The following is a 24,534-nucleotide window of genomic DNA, read 5'->3' as shown; positions in this document are numbered from 1 at the left end:
GGTAGATCAGATAGGCACCATGCCCAATTCTACTCAGTGTTGCAAATTTCACATCTGTAGCTCTGTGGCTCTTAGTCCATCCCTTGTCCTAATCCTTTGTCCCAAACTCTAGAGGGACCACGTGGAATCTTTGCTTGGATTCTAAGTGTCACAGGCCTACAATGTTGCAACACGGGCTCTCCTTGCAAACAAATGTAGTCACAGCTTTTTTCAGTGTAGGAGCCGTAGTGTCCAGGGTACCTAGTGTGGTTGCATTTGTTTCTTAATACTTATAAATGATCCCAAATGTAGAGTGACGCTATGTTGCCTAGGGGGGCCTGTCCACCTCCGGTTCTCCACGTTCTCAAACCCGAAAAGGCTGACATAACGACGGGTTGGTTCTCTGTGGCTGCATATATATGCTTAATTAGCATCATCAGCAGCAGGATGAGTGGACAAGTCCAAGACATACCTAAGCACGTATTACCTCCCGACCGTCACTGTCCAGGACATAGGTTCCCTATCGCAGGACGAACACACAAACAACCCTAAACCATAGTTATCAACGACCCCCTTTCCGTGCTAGTGGTGCAAAGACTGGGGTGGTTAAAGCAGGCTGGTTGTTTTTAAGAAGTTTCAGGGTTTCCCTGGTGGCGCAGTGGTTGAGAGTCCGCCTGCCAATGCAGGGGACACGGGTTCGTGCCCCGGGCCGGGAAGATCCCAAATGCCGCGGAGCGGCTGGGCCCGTGAGCCATGGCCGCTGAGCCTGCGCGTCCGGAGCCTGTGCTCCGCAACGGGAGAGGCCACAACAGTGAGAGGCCCGCATACCGCAAAAAAAAAAAAAAAAAAAAGAAGTTTCAGCCCACTGCAAGTTTATCTTCCGCAATGTGCTCAGCCCACGTGGGTCGCGCAGGAGCTAATTACTAAGAGGCTGAGAAACAAGCGAAGGAGATCTGCCCCCCAGCGGGGAATAAACTGGCACCTCTAGAAATAAAGCTCCGCAGCCAATGCGGCGCCTTGGCACGCGGGATTGGCGGCCTCGGCCGTGACGTGGCCTGGGCGGGCCGAGTCGGTTTGCGACGGTGGCCGCGGGTCCCGACCGGGGGAGCGGCCCGGGGAACCGCCGCGCACCGCCCGGCCCGCGCGCCCGCTCTCTGCCAGCCGGGAAGGTGTTTCGCTCCGCGACGGCCCCGGAGTCTCTGCTCTGCCTCCCGGCGTCGGCGTGGACCGGGACCCGTGCTCCCTAGTGCGACCAGGACTCCCCAGCGAGCGGGCGGCTGGGGACGCCGAGGTTTGGCCTGCGGGCGCGGGGCGCTTCCGGCAGGGTGGTCGGCCCGTGTCGGGCCGAGGCGGGATCCCCTCTTCCTGCCCCGAGAGCTCCAGGGGAGTTGCGGGAGGCGCGCCGGCCCTCTGGTACAGGCAACACCTGAGCGGGGATCCAAGTCGCTCGACGCCGCCGCGACCTGATCCCAGAGCGCTGCGGGAGGGGCGCGCGGAGCGCTCAGCTCTGCTCCGGCGGCTTCACTTCTGCGGCTGCTGGCCACTGGGGCGAGAGGGGTGGAGCGGTGCAGAGGGCTGGTACTGCCTTCTTCCAGGAAAACTTTCCCCCGCTTCTGATAGTGAAGGGATCACCAGAAGGTTTAGAAAGCACGAGAAATGACCGTGTCACGGAGAGGAGTGGCGAGGGCGGGGAAGCGGGGAGCTCCCGGGAAGCCGATTTGCTCCGTGAGCTGCGGCGCGAGTCTGGGGCCCGGGCGCTGAGATTTGGGGAAGCGGGAGCCGCCGGGCGGGGCGGCCACGCTGTGTTTGTTTCTTTTCACTTCCTGCGGCAGCTGTTCAAGATGAGGAGGGGAGCGGGGCTCGGGCGGAGCGGCCACGTCCCGTGGGTCTGAGCGTCCACCCCCGCCGCCGGGACTCCGGCCCCCCTGGGCTTCGGCTATGAGCGCTCGGTGACCGGCGGCGCCGCGAGTCGTAGACCCGGGACTTCGGGAGGCAGTGCTGGCTCGGCTTTGAGTGGCTTCGGGACAGTGAAGAAACCCTAAAATGGAGGACTTTTCCACCAGGACCTACGGCACCAGTGGGCTCGACAACAGACCTCTGTTCGGAGAGACGTCGGCCAAGGTGAGTGCGGCCCGGGACTCGGGGCCTGGGTGCTTGTGTTTGTGTGTCTGTCCGCACCCTCCCCTTCCCCGCCCCCTCCCGACCCGGAGCCCTGCTGGGTCCTTCTGCGGCCCCTGAAGGCCCTTGTAGCAAGAAAGTGCCTTCAACCCCGCTTCATCCCTCTCAAGATACTTGCGCTGCCCCTCGGTTTCCTCTTTGGGACAGGGTTGGCCAAGAGCCTTGAAGGCTGGGAGGGGAGAAAAGTTCAGAAAGTTCTGGGCTGCTGGGGGTCCGAAACGGGAGTGCGGAAGCCCTCTTCCCCAAGGCCAGGTGGTCATGGTGTTTGCACATCCGCTGGTCCAGCTGGAGTGCTGACCTTCAAGAGGCTTCAGGTGTGCACCTGAGGCTTCCTAAGAGCCCAAGAGAGGTGCTTCTGTTTCCTGTTTATCTAGAGCCCTTAAGAGTTTACTGCTGAGGCAGCCGAGCAGAGAAAAAGAGGAGAGGCGTGAAATGAGGGTTTCTTTGATGGGACTCCATTCCAGGAAGTGATCAAAGTGTCTCAGGCCCAAACAAGCTAGTAGTACATTATTTTAGGCTTTTAAAAAATATAATGTCTTCTTACATGCTTAATCATGTGATGTCCTGGGCCAGTAATTGAAGAGAGCTCTTTTCCTGTCCCCAGCATTAACTTTCTGAGTCGTTTGGGCAAGATTAGCCTGTTTTGTTTGGTTTTGTTTTCACCTAGAAAGTGGCATTGGTGATCTTTGACCCCTGACAAAGTACTTTCAGCCTCTCAGAAAGTAGGGCACATATGGAGTCCAGAGCTTCTTGGGTTTCTCAGCTTCGTCAGGGACCTCTTTAGCAGAAAGGATAGGGAACTTGTACACCCGACAGGCTGGGGCATGACCCTAAATTTGGAAGCTGCCAGCCTACCAGGAGACTACTACTTTATTTCTTTTTTTTTAACTCCATGTGGATTTTGATTTCTCTTCTCAAAGGGACTTTATAAGAAAATGTTTTAAGCTTTATGTCTACGAAGTTGCTCCTTGTTTATCCTGTGACTTTGCATATTCCCAGCCCACAGACACCTGGTTTTGAGAAGCAGGGCTCTGGTCCAGTAGATACTCCTGTTTCTGCTAACATTTTTTATTTACTTATTTTTTAGAATTTATTTTATTTTATTTATTTTTGGCTGTGCTGGGTCTTCGTTGCTGCGCGCGGGCTTTCTCTAGTTGTGAGGAGCGGGGGCTACTTTTCATTGTGGCACGCGGGCTTCTCCTTGTGGTGGCTTCTCTTGTTGCGGAGCTTGGGCTCTAGGCACGCAGACTTCAGTAGTTGCAGCACGCGGGCTCAGTGGTTGTGGCTCGCAGGCTCTAGAGCGCAGGCTCAGTAGTTGTGGCTCACGGGCTCCGTTGCTCCGCGACATGTGAGATCTTCCTGGACCAGGGATCGAACCCGTGTCCCCTGCATTGGCAGGCAGATTCTTAACCACTGCACCACCAGGGAAGTCCCTAACATTTTATTATTTTTTAAAAATTTAATTTAATTTTTTTTGGCCGCACGGCTTGTGGGATCTTAGTTCCCCACCAGGGATTGAACCTGGGCCCTCAGCAGTGAAAGCGCCAAGTCCTAACCACTGGACCTCCAGGGAATTCCTGTCAGCTAACATTATTGAGCATTATGTGATAGGCCCTGGGGCGTCCAAGGAACCCAGGTAGATGGGGGAAATATGTGAACAAACGTGATGTGGTTTGATCTGTGCTATGAGAGGGCGTAGAGGGGGCGTGTTGGGGTCCAGGGGAGAAAGTGGTCACTTTGTTTGGGAAGCTTGGGGAAGATCTTAGAGGATGGATTCTACATTCAGAGTGTCTGGCAGCCTTCGGCTTTCAGATATGGATGCCCCTAAATTGGGGTTTGATTAGGAGAGGATTTGGGGCCTGGAGAATGGAGGCAGCTAGCTGCTTGAAGGGGTCGGACGCAGGGCATCTGGCTGCCCAACTGTCCTGAGAGCCAAGAAGTTCAGTGTCTCCTCTACATACTTTGGTGCACAGGTTGGGGTTCTGGGTGATGCAGACCTCTGACCTCCTTTGACCCCTGAATACCGAGGTAGATGACTCCATAAGGGACTTGTTGATTTATAGAGACACTTAGAAATATTGATGTTTCTGACTCACTTGGGCCTAAGTCGTCAGTGACTGTAAGTTTCCCTGTCACCTATGATCCATTTGAAACCCATCCAAGAAATTGACTATTCCAAATGTATCTCTGTTTATTGCAGATTTATTTAATCCAAGAGCGTACACCTCTAGCATTACTTAGGCAATTTTAGGCGTCATAACAGTAGAATCAGCTACTCAGAAGAAAAAAAAATAAGAATAATATATATTTCCAGATCTCTCAGAATTGCTTCCTTGAGTTTCCTCTGTGGGGCCGACAGAATGATTGGACATGCAGAAATTGTACAGAATGGAGAAAGGAGGGAGACTTCTGGTCTGAGGATAGGAAGAAGCATCATGTTTTGTATAAATTGAGATGCCTTATCTGAGGAAGGAGAGCCGTCTGTCTTTATTTTTTTTTTAATTTATTTTTATTTATTTATTTTTGGCCGCGTTGGGTCTTCATTGTTGTGCACGGGCGTTCTCTAGTTGCGGAGAGCGGGGCTACTCTTTGTTGTGGTGCGTAGGCTTCTCGTTGCTGTGGCTTCTCTTGCTGGGGATCACGGGCTCTAGGCACGCGGGCTTCAGTAGTTGTGGCTCATGGGCTCTAAGAGCTCAGGCTCAGTAGTTGTGGCGCACAGGCTTAGTTGCTCCACGGCATGTGGGATCTTCCCGGACCAGGGCTCGAACCTGTGTCCTCTGAATTGCCACGTGGATTCTTAACCACTGTGCCACCGGGGAAGCCCGAGGCATCTGTCTTCAGTGACAGCAAATGATTTTGAGGACCTGAGTGGGCAGCGCACAAGGATGGGACCTCAATAGTGAAAGGATAGGACACGTTACAGTGGAGCCATTCCACTGGAGGACTGTCACTGCCAGAGCAGGGAGGCTTCCCTGGGACCCTGGGAAACCCTTCACTGGCCCCTGCATGTGTGTGCTCCCAGCGTGCTTTTGCCTCTGAGGAAGAGAATCCAGAAAGGGGAAAGCCCACTTCCTGTCCTATTCTGACAGGTCTTCTGAGCTTTTAGTAATCTTATTTGCCTTTTAACAACTGACCAGAGATAGCCTCTTAATTTTAAGCCTAGAAAGGACCAGAGCTTTAGGTCCAGCCTCTCCCTCTATGGCCAAGATGACTGAAGTGCACGGAGCAGAGTCTGGAGGGAAGTTGTGTTTCCTCAGTGCCAGGCAGCATGCTCTGCATTCAGCGTTCCCTAGTTTGATCACCCAGTGCCTCTGTGAGATGGGTGTTGTTACTGCTGTTTCACAAGCAGGGAAGCTGAACTACAAAGCAGGCCACGTGTTTAGTCACACAACTGGTTCTCCTCTGGCGATGTTTCATGAGTTGACTAGGATAGTAAATGGTGAGGTGACTTACACAGTCTGGGTCACACGCTCCAGAAGGCGCTGTGGGTGTTCACATGCTTGGCTCTTCCAGAGGAAGTAGGTGAAGTGGTTTGCCCAAAGTCATGGAGTGAATGAAAGATACTAGCATCTGCTCTAGAAATACACAGCCCAGTGGGCCTGGAGCAGCACCCTCGTGGGCAGTCCCTGAAGGATACCAAGCTCCAGATTTATTCAGTCTTCAGCGTGATGTTTAGGAATAACTTTACAGATACAGCCTTGGAGCGAAAGGTAAAGCAAAACAGTTTTCTGTTGTTGCATAAACATCTAAGGGGTAATAGACAAGAAAAGGAAAGATATTCATTCCTTGATACCTTTGGAATTACATATTGCTAGGTGGGCTGTCTCATCAATCCTGGTCAGAATATCCAGTAGCTTTTCTCGTCTGTTTTTATTCCATCCCCAGTTCTGGGATATAATACATCTCTTTCAGGGGGAAAACAAATGTGGCACAAATGCCACGATAATACAATGTATCTGCAGTTTCTGAGCATGTGCTGTTGCTTGACACTTTCTGAAGGAGCGCTGCCCAGTAGAAATACAAGGTGAGCCATGTGTGTGATTTTAAATGTCCTAGTAGCCATATATTTACAAAGTATAAAGAAATGCAGTTCATTTTAATAATATGCTTTATTTAATTCCATACATCTAAAATACTATCATTTCAATATGTACTCAATATGAAAAGTGGAGATATTTTTCCATCCTTTTTTTCACACTAAGCCTTTGAAGTGCAGCATGTATTTTCACTTGCAGCCCATCTCAGTTTGGACTAGCTGCTTCAGGTGCTCAGTGACCACATACAGCTGGTACTCCCGTGTTGGGTAGTGCAGTTCTAAAGCAAGTGAATGATCAGTCACGGTGATTGTATAGTCACGATCGTGAAACATTTTTCTTTGTTGCGGGACTTCTCAGAACCTTTAAACTGTGCCAGTTTTCACTGAGACTGTGGTTGGAGAGGCAGGGTGAGTACTACTTCCTGTGCTGTTTCGGTGGCTGGCCTTTTGTCACTGGCACAGTCAGTGCCTTACTCCGTTCTTACCTTGCACCCCCCTCAGCCTCAGCAGGTCTGAGCTGAGTGTCCACAGAACCCGCTTTGGGAAATGTCACTCTAGGAATCTATCCCCTGCTCCTCCCTTCCTAGTATGAACTGTAACCTGGAGGTATTCCCCCCTCTCTTGTCCACGGCTGCCTTTAAAATTTCCTTTGGGCCATCTTTCTGTCTGGGTAATGGAAAGGCTTTAAGTTATCCTCAGGGCTTCTGAGTCGATCTTGATTTCTTGATTCGCTGGCTGGCTGTGGAATCATCCGAAATCAGTTTCAGCCAGTGGATTGGTGAACCTAGCTGGGAGAGGGAGGATGGTTCTCTTTGGGGAAGAGGGCAAACCAGTATCCAACAGCTACTGCGAATGGGCGAGGGGGGAATACTTCATTCCTTGGAATGTAGTGTAAGCCGGTTCCTGGACCAGCCTCTTCGGTTGATTTTCACTAATAATAAGTGATTCATCCTCCGAGAAGGGTGGTGACCGTTCTTGTCCCTTTATTCCTACTTGGATGTGATGTAAGAAAAGTGAGTGACATTGGAGGAAGGCGCATACACTGGAGTCAGATAATATAGGGGGACCCTCCGTGTAGGGAGCAAGTTCGTGGGTCCCGAGGCTCAGATCTTTGGTTCCAAAGGCGAAAGTTCCATGTTCTAAAGCACTTTCCTGATCCTTTCCTCCCCTCCCTGCAAAAAAAAAAAAAAGCAAATAAACAAAAACAGTGAAAATCAAGGTCTTTTGATGACCTGTAGTCGAATTCAGACCATTCAGAATTGGAGCATTTGGCTTCTGCAAATAGTAGTGTAAGATGAGAATGCTACTTCTTGCCTTTTTTGGGTTGGAGGTGAGGGTTGTTGCTTAATTAGGAACAAAGCTGTGGTTAGGATTGTTGTGTCTGCCTGCTGCCCCTCCCCCTGCTCAGAGCCCCAAAGGCTGTCCTCCGAGGGGTGCGGGCTTCCAGCCTCTTGACACAGCTTCTGGGTGATTCTCTGAGCACAACACCTGTCTCCCTCAAAGCAGAGCTAGTTGCCCAGGGGATCGGATCTGTTGTCCCCTTGCCTCTCATCCAGGCGGCCAAACCACTTTTAGTTGCCATTTCTTGTGCTGGAGAAACGGTTCAGGATGATAGATACCAGGACTTTCTTCTTTCCTGTTCTAATAAGTCTTTTCCTCCCCCACCCCTAGACCAGAGGACTGGGGATCTCAGGGGGTTGCACTCAGGCATTTGTATTTTGAGAAGCCTCTTCAGAGGATGCTGGCGCATAGGGAGGCTGACATCCCTGGTCTTCACCGTTGCTCTGTGGATGCCCAGTCCAGACTGGCACCTCTCCATGGATCCCTTTCCTTGAGCTGCCTCCCTGCTCTTGGCAAATGCTCTTCTTCTTGCTGTAGCACCCTCTCTTCCCCACATACCTGAATCCTGCCCAGTCTAATTTCCCACCTTCGAACCTCCCTCACAACCCAGCCTGCATCCATGCTTCCCTCCTACGAGCCTGGTGGTCAGAGACGTCTCCTGGTATTTACTCCTTGTGCTGTGAGGGATTTGTATAGATCTTGCCTCCCTGGCCAGCGTCTAAGCTCCTTGAGGGTAGGAGCCAGTTGCCTTATTTCTCCAGCCTTTCTAGCACTCGGCACAGTGCCTTACCTAGTTCTGGATTTTATATATATTAAGTTTTTTTTTTAATTGAAGTATACTTGATGTGCAGTATTATGTAGGTTACAGGTGTACAATAAAGAGACTTACAATTTTTAAAGGTTACAGTCCACATATAGTCATTATAAAATATTTGCTATATTCCGCATGTTGTACAGTATATCCTTGTAGCTTATTTTATACCTAAAAGTTTGTACCTCTTCATCCCCTGCCCTTATCTCGCCCCTCCCCGCTTCCCTCTCCCCACTGGTAACCACTAGTTTGTGAGTCTGCTTCTTTTTTGTTATATTCTTAGTTATATTAAATTTTAAGTGAAGTGAACATCTAGCATCACTAAAAGGTAACCTGCTTTCTTGGGACATCCTAAACCATCAGTAGAAGGCAGGGGCTCGTGTTCAGAAACCTTGGAGCGCTGGGTACCAAAACAGGAAGGGGTGCTTCACGCTCTCGTGCAGTTAAGGGCATCACTCTCTCCTCTCCTTGCTGAGCTTCAGCAAAGAGGCCATAAACATAACACAGTACTGTGTAAAAAACTTAGTCTGAGGTCTGGTCTCTCAGAAGCTGGTGGTCTGCTGAGTTTTTCCCTCTGTAGACAAGGTTTCTGCAGCTCTGTGGTAATAGACTGGGTCTACTAAATGGAGTCATTTCTTTTTCTTGGGGTCAGTCCATAGTTCATGTGTAGGTATAATGACCATATTTTCTGCACTGCCATAAGGACAACGTGGGTTGACAAACTTGAGGGTCCCTATGGGGATGATGGAATGCGTTTGAAATTGGGTCAAGTCCCACTCATCTCTGAGGACCTAATCTTGTTGGTAAGATGCCCCAATAGATGAGGTAGACATAATACTAACTTGAGCAGCTGTTTACTGACGCTGCTAAATGGCAGTCTGTTCTAGGGCTTTACGTGTATTATCTCCGATTCCTAACAGCAACCCTGCGTGTTCAACCACTGTACAAATATGGATTTATTTGTACAAATATGGAAACTTTGGCTTAAGAGTTAAGTGACTTCCCCAAGGCCACAAGCAGGCATGTGGCGGGAGAATAAATGTAAATCGGGTCTGTCAGGCTCCTGACGTCCTAGCCCTTGCTCTAGGCCTCCCGGTTCTGCAGGTTGGAGCACATAAAGATCCGGCACTTCCTGTGCTACCAACTCTAGGGATCATTTTGGTCCTTAAACATGTGGAGTAGGTTTGTTTTGTGTTTTTACTGTGATCTCATTTCCCTAAGTGATGCTTCAATGGAAATAATCTATTTCAAGTATGCCTAACTGTGAATAATATATTTCAAGGATTCTCCTCCCGTGGGGAGGAGAATCTGGCAGGATGGGTATGACAGAAATATTCACAACTGAAAGCTGCTTCCAAACGTGAATCTGTGAAATAAGGGAAATGTTTCAGAGTGTCCATACATGTACCTTCTCTGGAGGGACCCAAGGGAGAGGTCGGTGTCCGGAGCTCCAGGCAGCCGTGGAGGCCCTGGCGCATTTGAGAGCGCAGAGCATGAGAGTGGGCGAGGATGGGTGTGTGTGAGTCTCATAAGCTTTCCTCACGCGCCGCTACTCCCAGGGTTCTCTGCGAAGCCGCGGGACAGCAGCCCCGTGACCTGGGCTCGCCATTTCGCAGAGTCAGCTGTCTCCTCGCTTCGCCCCCGGGGACGCTGTCTCCAGGGCTGCCTCCAGCCACGGCGTCGGGGGGAGCTCCTGCATGGTCAGGGCCATGCAGCTCTGGGGGCACCGAGGACACCCACTGGCAAGGCCTGAGGTTTCTTGCTTCCGAGGGGCCCAAACCTCCTCCCATGTGTCACGTCCTCTCACTGTGTCCGTCCCAAGACAGCTGCCCCTTAGGCTGCTGACTGGGCCATTTCCAGAGCTTTCCTGACAAGACGTTTTCCCCTGGGACTCGGAAGAAGAAAAGGAAAATCTTTTTTTTTTTTTTTTTTTAAATAAATTTCTTTCTTTCTTTCTCTTTTGGAGGCGTTGGGTCTTCGTTGCTGCGCGCGGGCTTTTCTCTAGTTGCGGCAGGCGGGGGCTACTCTTCGTTGTGGTGCACGGGCCTCTTACTGTGGTGGCTTCTCTTGCTGCGGAGCACGGGCTCTAGGCGCGCGGGCTTCAGTAGTTGTGGCACGTGGGCTCAGTAGTTGTGGCTCGCGGGCTGAGTAGTTGTGGCTCACGGGCCTAGTTGCTCCGCGGCACGTGGGATCTTCCCGGAGCAGGGCTCGAACCCGTGTCCCCTGAATTGGCAGGCGAATTCTTAACCATTGTGCCACCAGGGAAGTAACCCCCTTGTATGTTTAATACATGCTGATTGGATTGCCTTTCTTCTCTTTCCCTCACAAGAGAAGATAATCACTGTCTTCAGGGACCTGAAGATCTTGTGCGCAAGGAAGATGAACATGGGGTCGAGCCCTTTAATGAAAGGAGGAGCAAAGTGCCAGGGAGCGTGGAGGAAGGGGATAACTCTACTGGGGACATCAGGTCAGACTGCTTTCGATTTTTAGACCCAGAATCAGGAGTAAGATTCGACAGGAGGAGGTGACCGCGAATCCCAAGCAGGAGGTCCAACTGTGTTGAAGAGGTGGGAGCAGGAAAGTGCCGGGAAGGGGGAGGGAACTGTGAGTGTTCCATTGCAAGCAGACTCTAGAACTTGGGAGGGATGGTCAGAGGAAAGCCTGGGCCGGGGGAGGAGCCTTGAGTGCTGTGCTAAGTACAGTTGTCTTCTAGAGGCTGTTGGTTGTTGAGTGTGCATGTATGTGTGCTTTGATTCAATGCTTAATTGTGTGTGTACACACACAAGGATGTACTGCATCCTGGGGCATGTGCCATGTGCTGGAGAGGGCATCTTTTCTCATGGAGCATATATGTACTACAAGGAGAATACAAAGGCACTACACAAATCCTTGTTCTCCCCTTTCTTTTCCTTACTAAGCTTCAGTCATCCTAGCCTACTTTGTCTTCCAGTTTCTGAGCTCACTCCTGCCTCAGGGCCTTTGCACTTGCTGCACTGCCTTGTTTGCAGTACACTTCTCCTAGATCCTTGCATGTCTCGTTCCTTTTTCTTTAAAAGGTCCCCGCTCAAACAGGAGGATTCCTTGACCTCCTTTTTAAAAATAGCCCCCAGGGCTTCCCTGGTGGCGCAGTGGTTGAGAGTCCGCCTGCCGATGCAGGGAACACGGGTTCGTGCCCCGGTCCGGGAAAATCCCACATGCCGCGGAGCGGCTGGGCCCGTGAGCCACGGCCGCCGAGCCTGCGCGTCCAGAGCCTGTGCTCCGCAACGGGAGAGGCCACAGCAGTGAGAGGCCCGCATACCACAAAAACAAAGAAAAAAAATAGCCCCCAGCTCCACGCTGGCCATCCTTCATTTACCCTGTTTTATTTCGTTCCTAACTTCCTCACACTAAGCATGTAAAAAGGGTGGAGAATGGATGCCAAACATCAAGGTGGGAAGCAGGATGGAGGGAAGGCTGTTCTCATGTTGGAGGGGTTGAGATTTTGGGGCCAGAGATGGACTCCATGAGGGAGAGATTCAGCATAGATGTGAGGACAGAGATAACTAATAAGGCCAGGGAATGGGTGCAGGATTGGCAGAGGAACAGGCTGCCCTCCGGTCCTCTTCAGGCTAGAAGGAGTGGAAATTGGGGGGCGGGGGGAGTTCTTCTTTTTCTCAGCATCTTTTTTTTTTTTTTTTTGTAAAGATGTCTGCTGTCGGACAGGCTTCAAGAGTGAGACTGGGAACCTGAGTGGAGGTGGAGCTTCAAACCACTTCCTGGAGAGCGACTGCGAAAGTCAACTCAAAATAAAAGGCCATGAAAATACAGTGAAGGCCCAGCTGAATACATGAATTTGTAGTAACAGTTAGTTTGTTTTTTCAGCTAATATTTGAATATCTCATATATGCTGGGAATATTTAGAGGGTTGGCAGAAGGAAATGACTGGTGTCCCCCCACCCACTGGTACGGTGCCACCTTTGTAGATTCAGAAGAAGAGTCTCTCCACTCTGGGTAGTGGCAGCTCCCACAGCCACGTGGCTTGGCTTTGTCTGAGTGAGACAGAGGTGCTCCTGCCTCTGGGTGGACGCAGGCTCTGTGGGGTACACAGCTTAGAGAGTGCATCACTGGGCTGGGTTTCAGCCATGGGCAGTGGCCCAGAACCCAGCAGTGAACAAGGAGGACATGGCCCTCAGCCTCCCAGGCCTTACAGTGTGGAGGAGGAGACAGACAAGTAAACTGGCAGTTAACAGGTAGGATAGTTGAAAGGCTTCACAGCAAGGCTTAGCACCAGAGCCTGGAAGTGGCTGAGGGTTTGGGAGTGACTCGGGACTGGGTTTTCAAAGCATTAAGAGCAGATGAACACATCCACCAGAGAGGCTCTGGGCATTGCTGAAACTGCCGACTCCATGGTCAGGTTACGTCTTTGGTGACAGATTGGGAATGATGTAGTCAGTGGATGCTGGGGAAGACCAGGCTCAGGGGCAGTGGAGGAGACGGTTGGAGGAGAGGGATTTGGCAAAACGGGTGCTGAAATAATTGAGCTTGCTGAGAAGAGGAAGGGAAGAAGTTGGCATGAGACTGCCAGGGACATACATCTTAAAAATAGAGGATGTTTTTGTCTGTCTGGGCTGCTGTAACAATACCACACAGACTGTGTGACTTACAAACAACAAACATTTCTTTCTTTCAGTTCTAGAAGTCCCAGCTCAGAATGCCAGCATGGTTGGATGAGGGCCTTCTTCCGGGTTGTAGACTTCTGTTTGTGTCCTCACCTGGTGGAAGGGTTAGGGAGCTCTCTGGATCCTCTCTTATAAGGGCACTAATCCCACTTGTGATGGCTCCACCCTCATGACCTACGTACCTCCCAAAGGCCCCACCTCCTACTGCTGTCAACATTAGCCATTAGGATTTCAACTACCAGTTTTGGAGGGACACAAACTTTCAGACCATAGCAGAGGATATTATTGAAACTGCCATCTCATTCCAGCCTGGGGAGCAGGAAATGCCTTGCCCCCCACCCCGCCCCAACTCCTTCCTGGCCCAGTGACCCTGGGATGAGTATGTGGGTGGCACAGGCTCTGTTGGGGAGAAAGTTGAGAGGCAGAGGCAGCAGGGGAAGTCCAGGGCACGGGAGAACTCTGTGTGGTCCAGGAAGTACTTTGCTCACACGGAACGGGTTTCAAGCGGTGGTGGGGTGGCTGACGGAGAAGAAGGTGCGGAGGGTGAAGATTGACTCGGAGTGCACTTGGGGAGGGATGGGGTCTGTAGGGCTGCCTGTGATGTTGTCTGAGGACTATGATGGAGTCGCAGAGGAAGGTGGAAGTAACACAAAACTGGAATTCTCAGTCTTCCCCCGCCAACCCCCTTCTCCCTCCAGGGCGTGTAAGGGAATGTTCTCGTGGTGTTGTCCATGCAGGGTTTTCCTTTCCCGAAAGGAGCTTTCTGTTTTGCATGGCTTCTCCCTGGGAGTGCTGAGCAGCACTGCGGAAGGACCGGCTCCTGGGCGGGAGTTGCTGTCGTGCCTCTGAAACCAGTGCTTGCTGCTGTGGCAGGAAATGAGTGGCTGGGCTTCTGTCCTCAGGTTCGGGAAACCCCGACCTGGAGGTGCCCATGGTTTACTCCTGGTATTACCATGGGGTCACTGGCCCGGGAGGCACCGTGAGGGCTCGGGCCTCCGTGGCTGGTGAGAGCTCGGCCTCTTGGGCTGCAGGGCCAGGCTGTGGCTTCTGCGGTGGTGTTGCATGTCTGTCCTGGATCAGTGAGGCCAAGCTGTCTTCTGACCAGAAGCTGAGATTTCTGACAAGTCAGGCTCCGGATGAGTGGTGAGTAGCCTCTCCTGGTAAGAGGCGCTCTAAGGAAAATGCCGTCGGTCACTTGCATTTATGGTTCTGTTATTTAAGCATCATTCACAGAGCACCGGCAGGCAGTGTGCCAGGCTCCCGGCTGCCTTCCCCCCATGGTTAATTAACTGCCAGTCCTAATGGAGGAGACAGCCAATGAATCCGTAAGTGTAAAGTCTGGGCCATGTGACCCAGGAGCCCTGAGGCAGGGGCATCTCCCGTCCTGAGAAGTACCCAAGGAAGCTGTCCAGAAAGGGTTTACAGTGGAAGCGATGTTTGAGCTGCGCTCTGAAGGATGAGCAGTTAAACTGGGTGTGTGGCATTTCAGCCGTCCCACTTCTCAGCCTGCATCTCACTCTTTTGAGGACATTATGCCTTCAGCTATTTTTACGTGTCAATATAAGAAGCAATTATGTATGAAGTAGCTGCACTTTCTGCCTCCCAGAATTTGTATAGACCCGTGCAACAAACTCTTCTTAGATCCAGGAGAAGTTTGTCTTTTCTAATGATGCAGTGTGCTTACTGTCATTAGTGAGAGCTTTGAAACCCATTGTACTTCCTTCTTGGCTGCCAGGAATCTTAGTACTAACATTTGAACTTAGAAAAGTTTTCTTTACTCAGACTTTTCCTTGTAAATCCTTTTACTCCTTCTTTCTAGTCCCCAGATACCTTTAGGAATTTTGCCATGCTTTTTTTTTTTTTTGCGGTACACGGGCCTCTCACTGTTGTGGCCTCTCCCGTTGCGGAGCACAGGCTCCGGACGTGCTCAGCAGCTATGGCTCACGGGCCTAGCCACTCTGCGGCATGTGGGATCTTCCCGGACCGAGGCACGAACCCGTGTCCCCTGCATCGGCAGGCAGACTCTCAACCACTGCACCACCAGGGAAGCCCTGCCATGCTCTTTTTACTGTTGCTTGAATGGGTTAGGGTTTTGCTGTGATAGCCCAAGCTTTAGATCCATTTTGGAAGCAGGCAAAACAAATTACTGTGGAAATGGAAGCGTGATTTTACTTGTTAGTGTTCCAAGCTGTCCAGAGCCAGGATTTTTCCTAGTTGCTGAGGACAAATGCCAGCTTTTGGTTATTTGGGATGTTCCCAGAACCACCATTACCACCGGAGCATTTGAAATGAATTTGGAGACTTGTTTTGTATCAGGATGCTGGTTAATGACTGACCAAGCAATCTGGGGGGGCTCCTGTGCCTTTTGATTGCTGGGGAATAGGTCTTCTGCTCTGGCCCAGGTGCAGCCTGAAGCTGATGATCCAGAACCATAAATTGTTAAAACTGGAAAGGACCAGATATCAGCCCAGTCCTCTCATTTGATAGATCCAGATGGGTTAAGGGATCCTTTTGAAGTCACCTAGCTAGTCAGTGAGATGAGAACCTTGGTCTCTTAACTCTCATTTCAGGGCCCATATGTATTAGTCTAAGGATTCTTAGACCTTTTGAACTGCTCACTAGGCTTGCGGTTTTTTTTTTTTTTTTTTTTTTTTTGCGGTACGTGGGCCTCTCACCGTTGTGGCCTCTCCCGTTGCGGAGCACAGGCTCCGGACGCGCAGGCTCAGCAGCCATGGCTCACGGGCCCAGCCGCTCCGTGGCATGTGGGATCCTCCCGGACTGGGGCACGAACCCGTGTCCCCTGCATCGGCAGGTGGACTCTCAACCACTGCACCACCAGGGAGGCCCTAGGCTTGCATTTTGCAAAGAGCATTGAATAGGAGACTTCTGCCATTATCTGGCTGTGTGACTTTGGGCGAATCAGTCTGACTGAACCTAGTTACTCATTGGTAAATGGAGGTAACGTATTCCTTACTGATTCACAGAGTTAACCTTCTCTCATCCCAGGTACACACACATTGTAGGCACAACCATCTTTTTCTCCTTCCCCGTTTCCAAGGAAGACAAAGACGTGCCTCTTTTGAGCTCAGGCTGCTCTCTCCACCTGTGCATCGCATCCCAGCCCTTTCCCTCGCAGGTTTTTTTTTTTTTTTTTTTAACGTCTTTATTGGAGTATAATTGCTTTACAATGGTGTGTTAGTTTCTGCTTTATAACAAAGTGAATCAGCTATACATATACATATATCCCCATATCCCCTCCCTCTTGCATCTCCCTCCCTCTCTTCCTATCCCACCCCTCTAGGTGGTCACAAAGCACTGAGCTGATCTCCCTGTGCCATGTGGCCGCTTCCCACTGGTTATCCTTGCAGCTTCTTGAAGTTTTTTCTCCCCGGGGTCTTTGTGGAGTTGCTTCATTCTGAGGTCCCTTTTCTTTCCTCCTTGCTCACCTGCTAGTCCTCCTCCTCCAGGTTTGACTTTCTCTGATCGTCTCTCCCTGATCGCCCAAGATACCTCTCCTTTTTCCTTCGTGCCCACTTGCGCTCTGCGTTGTGTGAACTTCTGGAGGGTAGAGATGGTTTTATTTGCGGTTGTATTTGCATCTGGGATATAGTAGATAATTTTTTTTCAGCTTTATTGAGATAATTGAGATAATGTTTAAGTGAATAAATAAATGCCTTAAGAGGTAATATATGCTGAGTCCCTCTTGAAACTGTATATGTTTGTATATGTACGTTGTTAGGTTCAAGTGCTCACATATATAAGTCCACGTACATGAGGTAAGAGTGTCTCTCAGCCTGTTGCTGAGTCGATGTCTGTGGGAAGACAACGAATTCCCTGTCCTGTCATCTCTGCGGGTAAAGATTAAGGCTGCTTCCCTGGTGGCGCAGTGGTTGAGAGTCCGCCTGCCGATGCAGGGGACACGGGTTCGTGCCCCGGTCTGGGAAGATCCCACATGACGTGGAGTGGCTGGGCCTGTGAGCCATGGCCGCTGAGCCTGCGCATCCGGAGCCTGTGCTCCGCAACGGGAGAGGCCACAACAGTGAGAGGCCCACGTACAGCAAAAAAAAAAAAAAGATTAAGGCTGATTCTGGTCCTGCTGGACTTCCTTGGGGAGTGAAAATAAGCAGCAGTACAAAGTGTAAAGCTCTGGTAGGGAGAATGGTTTTGTTAGATGGAAATAGGGCAATAATAAAACTGGGGAGCAGACAGCTAGTTTTTGTGAGACATAGAGTAACTGAGTTAATAGAAACTAGCTTCTGATAGGGAGATAACTCTGGTTCTGACTTGGAGCATATTAGCTCCAACACTGCCCTTTGAAATGCTAATTAACGGGCGATTTAATTATTCTCTACTATTTTACCTTTGGAGACTGGAAGCAGGGGGAGCTGCTAAAGCCCTGAAGAATCAGCTCTGGGCCTGGAGAGGGGTCTCCACTCTGTGATTTGAACTTAGCAGTATTGAGAATGGTTCAGCTTAGACTCTAAACTTTAGAGCAGTGCTTCACAAATTTAAACGTGCACACAGATCATCTGAGGCTCTTGTTAAAATGTAGATTCTGATTCAGTAGATCTGGGGCAAGGCCCAAGGTTCTGCATTTTTTACAGGCTCTCATGTGATGCTGGTGCTGCTGGGCCACAGACCACTCTGCGTAGCAAGAGTTTAGAAGGAAGTAGGAGGTCTTCCAGAGTTAACTCTGCTATTTCTTTGGTCTGGATTCCTGGTTACTTCAACAGCAGAAGGCCTAAAGCCAAGGCGTTGGCTTGGAGAAAGGAGACCCTGTGAGAAACAGTTCTGCCGTCTTCTAGATAGTTTGTCCCATCTTGGGAGTCCCAGAGAGACTGTATCCTAACAATAGAATACCTGATATTCAATGAAGATGGTTTGGGATTCTAGACAGTTGACTGTCTAGAAGGCAAGCAGAGAAGTATTCACTAAAGATTAGATATATTTTCATGAATGATTGAAACCAGTTAGCCTTCCAGGAATAAGTTCAACAATCTAAAACAACCACTTATGAGGAAGTCTTCATTCCTGAAAGATAAACACTTTACTGTAGTACTTTGCTAATGGGGGTGCTCTTTGCAACTTGGTCTCTCTGTCTAGACCAGCAGTTAGCATGCTAGGCTGCTGTTTCACTGAGAAGTATAAATGGAATCTGCTGTTGCACTGAATCCTGTTTCCATCACTTATTGGTATTGAGATTTTGGGCAAGCTATTTCCCCGAGCCTGTGTGGCCACCTGTAAAATAGTCATAGTATCATTTCACCCCAGGATTTTTTAGAAGATATACAAAAGCTTTTGGCGTAGGCACCATCTGTTCACCATTATACCCCTCTCCCCTCCCCATTTTGATCCTGGTTGGCAAACTTGCTGTACCATTTGGAGAATAGTGATTCATGTTGGCTACCTCCCACCCGAACCTCTTCACTGGCCTCCTTCTATTGGTGAGAGCTCTTGTGAGGTATGCAGACCTTTACAGACTGTTGCAAATACCTGGAGCTCATAAGGAGATGGGAGCAAATACTCTTGGCTTCGTAGAATAGACCAGAAGAGTTGAGTTGAAACTTTTTCACAAGGCAGAAACAATGGGGTTCTCATAAACGGATTGTCTGTTAACACACTTTATGTTAAATACACATTTGTCTTGTGTGGGAATAAGTTAACAGTGATCAGTGATTTGTCCCTGGGTCTCTTGCCTAACAAATGGTTCTATTTTCAGACTCTTGTGTCTGCTGTGTTGTCTTATCTAGCTGACGTGGTGATAAGACCTGTTCTGAGCCCTCACGTTTAGTAAGGGTGTGGCTGGAGTAGTTCAGCTTCCTTTGTCCTGTATAACCTTTGAATTGCAGTGGCCTTGGTCTGGAGTGTGGTTTATCCCTGGTGAGGTCACAGACACCACATAGACTTGGCTTTGCTTCACTCTTCCCTCCCAGCTTTGCCTGCCTGGCTCTTCTTTGGATTCTTATCTTTAGAAGCAGACAACTTGGAAATGCGTGTTTTCAGTTGCTCTGTGCAGGTTCCTGTGCCTTCCCATCTCTGAGCTTTTGTTTTTTGGCTGCTCATATTCCATATCCTGCTGTTCTTTGCTCAGACGTTACCAAAACAGTCTTTAAGACTGATTCTTTAAAGACTTCCGCTTTGACTTTTCAGAACTAAGATTACTTGATATTCTCATCGGCCATAACGTAGTGTTTCCTCATCAGGTCTTAAACCCTTACCACCTTATTCTGTAAGCTCTGTAAATAAGTTCTATCAACCTAATACACATTATACATATAATATTAGTATATACTGCTAATATTTATATATTACTGATACTTTTTCAGTTCCTGTAACAAACCATCTAACCAGTGACCCTGATTTAGATATCCTATTTCCAAGTCGCTTCTAACTTGCTGTATGATTTTAGGCAAATAATTTAACAACACTCACTGGACCTAAGTTTACCTTAACCTGTAAAATCAGGATTGGATTAGATCAGTTTTTCAAACCATTCTTTGGAGTTGGTTGGGGAAGGGATGGGAATAACAAGAAATCTCGATGGGTAGAACCCCAGGCTCCTCTTTCAGATGATTCTACGTTGCATTTACTTTTAGATTACATTAAACAAGGACACTTAAGCTGTATCACAAATAGGTCCAAACTCATGATGGCACTTGACATCATCTAAGTCTGGTTTCCTATTGTTTTCACCAATGCTCTCGGCTGGCCATCCCAGGGCTCCTGTCCCTTTGCTTCTGCTCATACTGTTCCCAGCAGCTTGTGGATTATTTGTAAGCCTCCCTTCCCCATTCAGGCCTTCCCAGTCTTCAAAAGGCCCTAATGTAAAAACGTCCTGTCCCTTCAAGAAACCTTCTCCAGGGACTTCCCTAGTGGTCCATGGTTAAGACTCCGTGCTCCCGATGTAGGGGGCCCCAGGATCAATCTCTAGTCAGGGAACTAGTCCCACATGCTGCAACAAGGAGAGCCCGCATGCCGCATTTAAAAGATCCCACATGCCGCGACGAAGATTACGTATGCCACAACTAAGAGACCTGGTGCAGCCAAATAAAAACCAGAAAACTTCTCCAGTTAGTTGTCCATCTTCCCCAAATACCTTCTCTACTCTGGTGGCTCAGTACACTCTGCCCTTCTGGCAGTTGTTTGTGTGAAGCTCAGAGGGGCAGGATCCTGGTTCCTCCATTCTAAAACACCACAATGCGTTGCATTGTATCTTTCTAAAGTGCCATGGATTTATCATATGGATAAAAACTCTTTTCTCTTTCAGGATCGAATCATCAATTTAGTTGTTGGCAGCTTAACATCCTTGTTGATTCTAGTAAGTATCTTTGTGTCTCACCCAGGCTCTTAGCCAAAGTTTTGAAAACCTCAATATTGTGGTTCAGTCAACTCTCCAAAAAAAAAAAAAAAAAAAATTAAAAAGGGGCCAGTACATGAACATGTGAAATAGTCCAATCATAGTTAAAGTAATGCTTTCAATTTTGTTGACACTTAAACAAAACTGCACTTGGTAAGTGGAGTAGCTAATTGATTTCCACTCTCACCCCCTGGTTGAAGGTGAAGTAGCACAAATCAAATAACTTGGTTTTCTGGGTTTGTTTAGTAAATCTGTACTATGTCAGTGGCTATCAGTAACTCTCTTCTGTACATAACCCACAACTTCCCCATTTCTGCTAATGCCTTTACTTTTATTTTGTTCTTGAAGCATGTTCATTATCCTTTGGTTTTAAAAGATTTTAATTTTTCATCCTGTATACTACAGCTTGGTGCTATCACAATAAAATAAAACAAAGCTACATTTCCCAGTCTGAGAATGACATTTCTTTGGCATATTTTCATTAAATATACGAGAATTTTAGTGAAGTTTGTTTCCATGACTTCTTAATGAAAAGAACGGGTAAAATGTTACATCTAAGGTAGAAAGAGAACTATAGGATATTAGAAACCTATTTTTTAGAATTTTTCATGTTAAGCAAAAACAGTTTTGGTTATATTTTTTTGCTGGAGTATTCAAAATAAAAAGTTTAGAACTTTTCAGTACAGTCGTTAATCCTGGGGATGAGGTTTACATGCTATCTAATCTTTGATAAAGAGGTTATTTTGAGGTTGGCTAGTTTTACTGTTCTGTGGTGGTTTGTCTCCTTTCATAAAGGAGGAAAAGGTTAGGAAGATTAGGTTGAAGTACTAAAAGAAAGAACACAATTGAAGGTATTTTAGTATTTTATTAAATATTAACATTCCAGAAGGCAAACGTGGTGGTAGATATCATTTTACAATGTGGAGCATTTTATACTATTACATTGCCTAAATGCCAGTCTAACCAAGTCTTGGAATTACTCCTGAGGCCTGACATCATTTCTCTTCATACAGGTGACGCTAATCAGTGCTTTTGTTTTCCCTCAACCACCTCCAAAACCGCTGAATATATTTTTTGCTGTCTGCATCTCTTTGAGTAGTATTACTGCCTGCATACTTGTGAGTACTATTTAGAATTTAAATTCAGTATCCTTGAGGGCTGAAGGTGCCTAGGCCAGAACTCCCAGCTCTGGGAGACAATCTGTATAAAAGGGTGTCTCTAATTATACGCCACCCCTCTCCGCCAAAGCATGTCACAATTCTCACCGTTAAATTGCAGGGTTCTTTTTGAATCTGAGTTTACTTTTCTCCTAAATCCCGAAGTTGTAACCTTGTAACCCTAAAAGGAAACTCTGCTCCCTTGATAGCAAAAAAAAAAAAAAAAAGACTTAGGTCGCCAGAGATTTGATGTGATGTATTTAATTCATCTTCCTTCAAGAACTACATACAGAGCCCAACAGGCTTTGGGAAATGCCATTACTCCTGTTTCTAATAATGACAAAACTAGTCTGTTTTCATCTTTGAGCTTTATCTCCCCAAATGAAAGTAATTAACACCGAAATCTCTTTGGAAACCTAAAGCTACAGTTGTACCCTTTTCACAAGAATGGTCAATTTTACTACAAAGAAGCCTTTCTTTTAGGTAAAGAAACAAAGATGGTGGTGGACTCCCAGTTGGGTATTTGCCAAGTGTTCGGTCATTTCATTAGTTGGCTGTTGTTTTCATTTCCCTTGAGGAGAGGCAGAATCAAAGCAGTAAACTCTTGAACATAATTGTTCTGACTCACATAAGGCTTAAATCATAATTATGGGCTTATCTGAGTTAAAATTAAACCAGAGGACATTTCCCAGATTCAAACTCACTGATTCTGCTATATTCCTATGACCTGAGGGAAGAATTGGCCCATCCCACTTTGAGAGCCTTGGGAGAAAAGCTACCAGAGATGCTCTCCTCTCACTCCTAGCCAAAAGCCAGAAGTGACTGACAGTGATCTAGTTGAAACCAAATATATGCATGTGTAAAGCCTTAGTTTTGTTGGCAGATTGAATAAGTTAAAGGAATTAAAAAGTTGTCCTCCCTTCCAGTACCTAAAAGAGCTGTACGTTTTACTCAAATATATTTAAAATATCTGTTCTTGGATGACCCGCCAAATGACTGTGGACTCTTGGTTTAAACACTGAACAAAGTTAACTGAGAAAGAATGCAGGAATAAAGTATGGTCTTGGATATAGAAACTCAGTTGGTACCACTTGAATTATAAAGAATAAGAATAAAATTCTGGCTGCATTATCTCAAAATTTAGGGGGAAAAAGTATATATGGATGAAATTGGTCACAGTGGAAAAGAATTAGTTGTATTTTAAATTTTTAATATTCAGCCCAGTGCTATTACTTAAACTTTTATTTAATTCTTCTTCTTTTAGATCTACTGGTATCGACAAGGAGACTTAGAACCGAAATTTAGAAACCTAATTTACTATATCTTATTTTCTATCATCATGTTATGTATATGTGCGAATTTGTACTTCCATGATGTGGGAAAGTGAGTCTGCCAAGGAGAAATACTTACCAGGTCTCTTCAAAGCTATATATTTGGACTTGAATAAGAACTGGATAAGGTATGCTGAACAATCTCCTGCATAAGTCTGATACATGATTTTCATGTTAATTGTAAATCTAAATTCCCTCTTGCAGGGGAGACATATCCTAGATCACTTGGCTTTTTCTTTAAGGAGCTGATGTTGCACTTAAACATTCCCCCTTAAAGCTCAAACAGCACAAGTCATTTTCACTTTTGAAATTAAAATTTTTTATAATGGAATTGCATGGCGAAAGGCTATGTAACAAACAATCTTGCATTTTAAGACAAATACTCTTTTATTTCTGTTAAACTGAATATACAATTATTGTTCCCTAGGCAACCAACTTTTGCTTATAACTACAATTTCATGTTAACAAAAAACACAAGACGGTGAAAAGACAACTTTGATTGTGTAGATCTAATTACAATAATAAATAAAATAATTTATACAAGTTTTTTTTGACTTTTCTATAGGGGTCATATTCATTAAAGCCCTAGAGGCTCATTTTGGCTTAACCTTCTCTGGTATAGGAATGACTCTTGATTTGTTTCCTTTCGTTACAGAAGCAAATTTTGTTTTTTTAAATTGCCTGAGAGGGAGAAGTTATATCAAACCCCCATCAGTTAATGCACTAAGTGAACGGCAAACGCTGATCCTCTCCTCAACTATTTCCTGGGTAACTTATATATAGCAACACATGTAATAAAAGGTCATGGCATAGGATGGGCAACTTTACTTCCTTTCCCATTTAGTTTTACTTCAAAGTGCTAACTTTGTAAACTGATGACAGCAGGTTCTGAGGGGGTGAAAACTCTTAGCTTCTCATGAACTTTGTCTTCCTACTCTCATCCATATTAAAACAAACAAACAAGCCTGTAGTGAATTTTCTTAACTTTCTTAATGCTTTCCTCTTTGCCCAGCCTAAATCAGCTCCCACTGCCAGCAATGGGTAAACCAAAAGTAACCACCACACCCCAAGTCTCAAACTACTTAGAAGATAATCTTTGTGGAGAAGGTCACTGGTAAGCTCTAGACCGTGTTGATGTAACTTCTCTGAAATATAAACAGGCCTATTTGAGACTGGACAGAGTGCCATGTCCGATCTTTAGAGATGAATATTACTGCTTTTAAAACAGTAGTTAAGCTTTGGTGATTTTAAACTTCTCTTAGCTAAAGTGAATGAAATTCCCTGCTGACAAGTAACACTAATCACTAGGATCTCTACAGTTAAGAAAGACCCCAGTGCTCCACTCAACTACACTGTCATAAGACTAGACCTCAGATGATATATTTAAAGGAGGTAAAAAGTCATAGCAGCAACACTGTATGTGGCTTGAGCACTGTAGCTATTTAAAAGCCAGAGGAATGGTAAATTAAGCCTCTTGGGGGTTGCTCCTATTTCTTTGGAGATGTTGTAATGAACAGTGTGGCTTCTTTGCCTGAACTACCTGTTTCTAAGAATTACCTAATGACAGTTTACCAAATCCTCAACATCTTTTGAGTCTTCTGAAACAGGACTGCCCAGAGACGATCCAATGATGTTTGATTCTTCTCGATGATGCTGGAATATGGGATCTGTAATGAGATAAGTTTC

At 47.2% G+C, this 24,534-nt stretch overlaps 2 protein-coding genes across 4 annotated transcripts in view; one reads left to right on the top strand and one right to left on the bottom strand.

Moving 5' to 3' along the window:
- The first annotated feature begins 1,048 nt into the window (after positions 1 to 1,048).
- Positions 1,049 to 23,394, top strand: TMEM243 (transmembrane protein 243). The gene is made up of 5 exons (XM_060107618.1): positions 1,049 to 1,270; positions 1,812 to 2,100; positions 20,271 to 20,321; positions 21,374 to 21,478; positions 22,782 to 23,394. Exons 2-5 carry the CDS (start codon positions 2,023 to 2,025, stop codon positions 22,902 to 22,904), a joined length of 357 nt encoding a protein of 118 aa, XP_059963601.1. The 5' UTR covers positions 1,049 to 1,270; positions 1,812 to 2,022; the 3' UTR covers positions 22,905 to 23,394.
- The window catches only part of DMTF1 (cyclin D binding myb like transcription factor 1), a 46,846-nt gene continuing 45,550 nt past the window's right edge, over positions 23,239 to 24,534 (bottom strand). For all 3 annotated transcript variants that reach the window (XM_060107616.1, XM_060107615.1, XM_060107617.1), the window contains one exon: positions 23,239 to 24,515. In XM_060107616.1, coding sequence (XP_059963599.1) covers positions 24,406 to 24,515 — 110 coding nt within the window. In that variant the 3' untranslated portion in view covers positions 23,239 to 24,405. The remainder of the gene's footprint in view (positions 24,516 to 24,534) is intronic.

Source organism: Mesoplodon densirostris, chromosome 9 (assembly GCF_025265405.1).
Source record: "Mesoplodon densirostris isolate mMesDen1 chromosome 9, mMesDen1 primary haplotype, whole genome shotgun sequence".
Taxonomy (NCBI): domain Eukaryota; kingdom Metazoa; phylum Chordata; class Mammalia; order Artiodactyla; family Ziphiidae; genus Mesoplodon; species Mesoplodon densirostris.
This window is presented reverse-complemented; position numbering and strand designations above follow the sequence as displayed.